General features: G+C 47.3%; 1 protein-coding gene across 1 annotated transcript; it reads right to left on the reverse strand.

Annotated features, from left to right (window-relative positions):
- Positions 1-303: 303 nt before the first annotated feature.
- Positions 304-2037, reverse strand: LOC311054623 (transcription initiation factor TFIID subunit 6-like; the record flags this gene model as incomplete). The annotated part of the gene is made up of 1 exon (XM_084070630.1): positions 304-2037. One exon carries the CDS (start codon positions 2035-2037, stop codon positions 304-306), a length of 1734 nt encoding a protein of 577 aa, XP_083926756.1.
- Between the last annotated feature and the right edge of the window lie 911 nt (positions 2038-2948).

A 2948-nucleotide genomic window follows, 5' to 3' on the forward strand; every position in this document is an offset into this window, starting at 1 on the left:
ACTTGGTGCTCTTTTATCAACCTCTCATGTTTCTGCCTCTCCTCTTCCCAGGTCTTTTCCCACTGAGTTTAAGGCTGATCGATTTCCTCTTCCCAGGGAATGCTGTATTCCTCAAGCAGTGCCATGGTCCATGGATGCCTCCTCCTCCTTCTTCAACTCTCCCTCCAGGTCTTTGACCTTCTGCTCTGCAGTGAGGAACGTTTCGGTCAATGCTCGGTTAAGCAGTTTGTTTCTCTCCTCCTATTTCCCCCTCTCTAATGAACCAATTTCTTAATCTTAATCTCTTCCTTGATAGCATGCTTGTCACCGGACAATAACTCTCTTTCTGTCACTGTTCTTTCTTGATGAGACCTGGGTGGAGGTCTTGGGAGGTTCTGAGCCGCTTCTTTGCTTCGTCTTCCTGGAGCCATATCCTGGCTCTGATTTGACCAGTGGTTGCAAGGTGGAAGTCGCACTTGGAACTGTGCTTGTGACTGGGGAGGCGGACTGGGAAGAGTTGTGGGGGATAACCTGCTGAGTCGAGGCAGATCCTGCACTGGTTGCCATTACAATGCACTCTGTTGCTGGGGGGGATGGTGTCTCTGGGTGAGGGGACATGATGCTGGGAGTGCAAGGCCCTGCAGATCCACTGAATCCTCTCTGCGAGTCTGTGAAAGTCGGAGGAGGCTGTGTGATTGTTAAGGTGGTTGTGCTATTGAATTTGTGAGCTTGTAATACTGGTTGGGTCCTGGCCTTCTCTACATGGGAACAAAGCATGTCTCCAAGGTGGTAACCGTAGTCTGCCCGGTACTGCTCCACAACATCTGGTACAGGTCGGGTCTTGGCAATAACACTGGCACAATGTTTCAGTAGCAGGCTTTGAACATGGTCAGCTCCTATCTTATCAATATTAGACACGACCGGTACTTCCATCACTGCTTTGATGCGAGCACCCTCTACAGCAAGCCGGCGAAGAATCAATGTTTTAATCACATCAGATCCAAGTTCACAAAGTCCTGCAATGCAGCCGTAACGTGTTGTCCACTGAGTTTTATCATCCAGACAACGCTTGCTAAAGGTATTGGTAATGCGAGACTGGATGTTGTTTGTAGTAGTACTGAAGGTTTTACAACATTGGGCCATGAGATGAGCAGCAAAGTCCCTTAGGGCCCAGTGGTTGTCAACATCAGGTCGCAAACACAGCTGCTTACTCACAATACATGTCACCATGGCTGGAATCAGCTCATGTAAATATTTTTCCATGTACAGTGTGGGATTGTCCATTAGAGATTTGACCATTCTCATTAGGTAAATCAATAGAGCCAGATTGTTTTGCACCACATTTACGCGCACCCCCTCAGAGATAAAGGTGCTGAACCTTGGTAGCATCTGATACAGCCCAGGGTCTGTGGCAATACTCTGCAAAGCCTCAGCCCTTTTGGCTTCACACGAGCCAACACAGGCTTCTGTGATTTCCTTGTAGTAGAGCTGCTGTTCCACAGATAGTTCACAAGTGCTGCGTGGCTTCATCCTCGTCTTTTCTTTTCCTTTGCCATTTGCAGAAGCCGCTCTCTCGTGACCCAGCGTAGACATTTTCAGGGGTTCAGTAGACTCAGCCTTTTGCTGCTCTTTCGTTGCTGGAGGTGGGTTTTCTGGTATTGCAGGCTGCACACCCTCAATACCTAACCAATGTGCTTTAAGAGAAATGTCTAGTGGAACTCTGGGGAGGGGTGTATTAATGATGTCACTGAGGTCCACTTCCTCTTCCTCGTAGAAATTAAGCTCCCTCCCTCCACCGCTTGCAAAGCGAAAGGGAATGAATTCCTGGGACTGGAACCCATAAAGGGGCTCTACATTTCTCAGCTTGAGAGCGTTGTCTATGTCATTGGTGGTTAATTTACGTCTCTTCCCATGGTGCATAAACTTAAGAGCATCCTGAGCAATTTCCTTTATTCTGAAGCTGACCTCTTGACTTAGGGCTGCACAACTCTCCTCGTGCATCTGCCCCACTCCCACAGATTCAGCAATTGCCTTGATGGATTCTGTGGACAGGACCATGGCTTGTGTGTGTAAATGTTGATCCAACGTTAAGATGCATCCGGTCTGACCTCTCTTTTAAACTCTACAGTTCATTCCACAACTCTAACGTATCATGAAGAGCCTTGATGACGTCGCCTGTCTTATATCCCTGTGATTGGACCGTCAGCCAGAGTTGATTCAGCCTTCAGCCAATGAGCTCGCGTTACAGTTCACAAGGCAGTGAAAGTGAGTAGCATCGACTTTTTGTCTTTTTATGGTGTGGCACCTAGGGGCTAGGGGTTACAGCTAGAAGAGCTTTTGTTTGTCTTTCTGTCTGCCCTGTTTTTATGTGTTCTACACCTTGTCTGTGTCTGCCACTAATCTCTGTTTGTCTTTGTCCCTTTCATGCCCATATATGGATACCCCATAATTCTCCCATGCTGATTGACTGACACACTTCCATATATGGAAATCCCCAAACTGTCCCAAGTTGCGTCATCAAAATTATGTCACACCGACTTGAGAAAGTTCAGGGATCTCCATATATGGGCATGTGTTTCAACCAATCAGCTTGAGATAGTTCGGGGATCTCCATATATGGGCATGAAAGGGACACAGACACACACACACACACTCAGAGATGGATTCTAGATTCTGGATTCTATCATTACTCCCAGACATTAGTTTATCTCCTTTTCCCATTTCCCCCTCTCTATAATTAACTCCTTCAGTTGCTGGAGGTGATAAGCTGCTTGGTGAGTTTGGTGTTCACATCTCCCAGGGACTTAAGCCCAGTCCACACCTACGCAACTAGCTGCAACTTGCAACCAGTTGCAAGAAATTGCAGCGGTCTGGACTGACCAGTTGCAGACCGGTGCCATTTGGGGATAAAGCAAGTAGTTGCAAGTAGTTGCAAGTAGTTGCAAACTAGTTGCAATGAGTTGCAACTA

Source organism: Gymnoscopelus microlampas, assembly GCF_963454915.1.
Source record: "Gymnoscopelus microlampas genome assembly, chromosome: 11".
Classification (NCBI taxonomy): domain Eukaryota; kingdom Metazoa; phylum Chordata; class Actinopteri; order Myctophiformes; family Myctophidae; genus Gymnoscopelus; species Gymnoscopelus microlampas.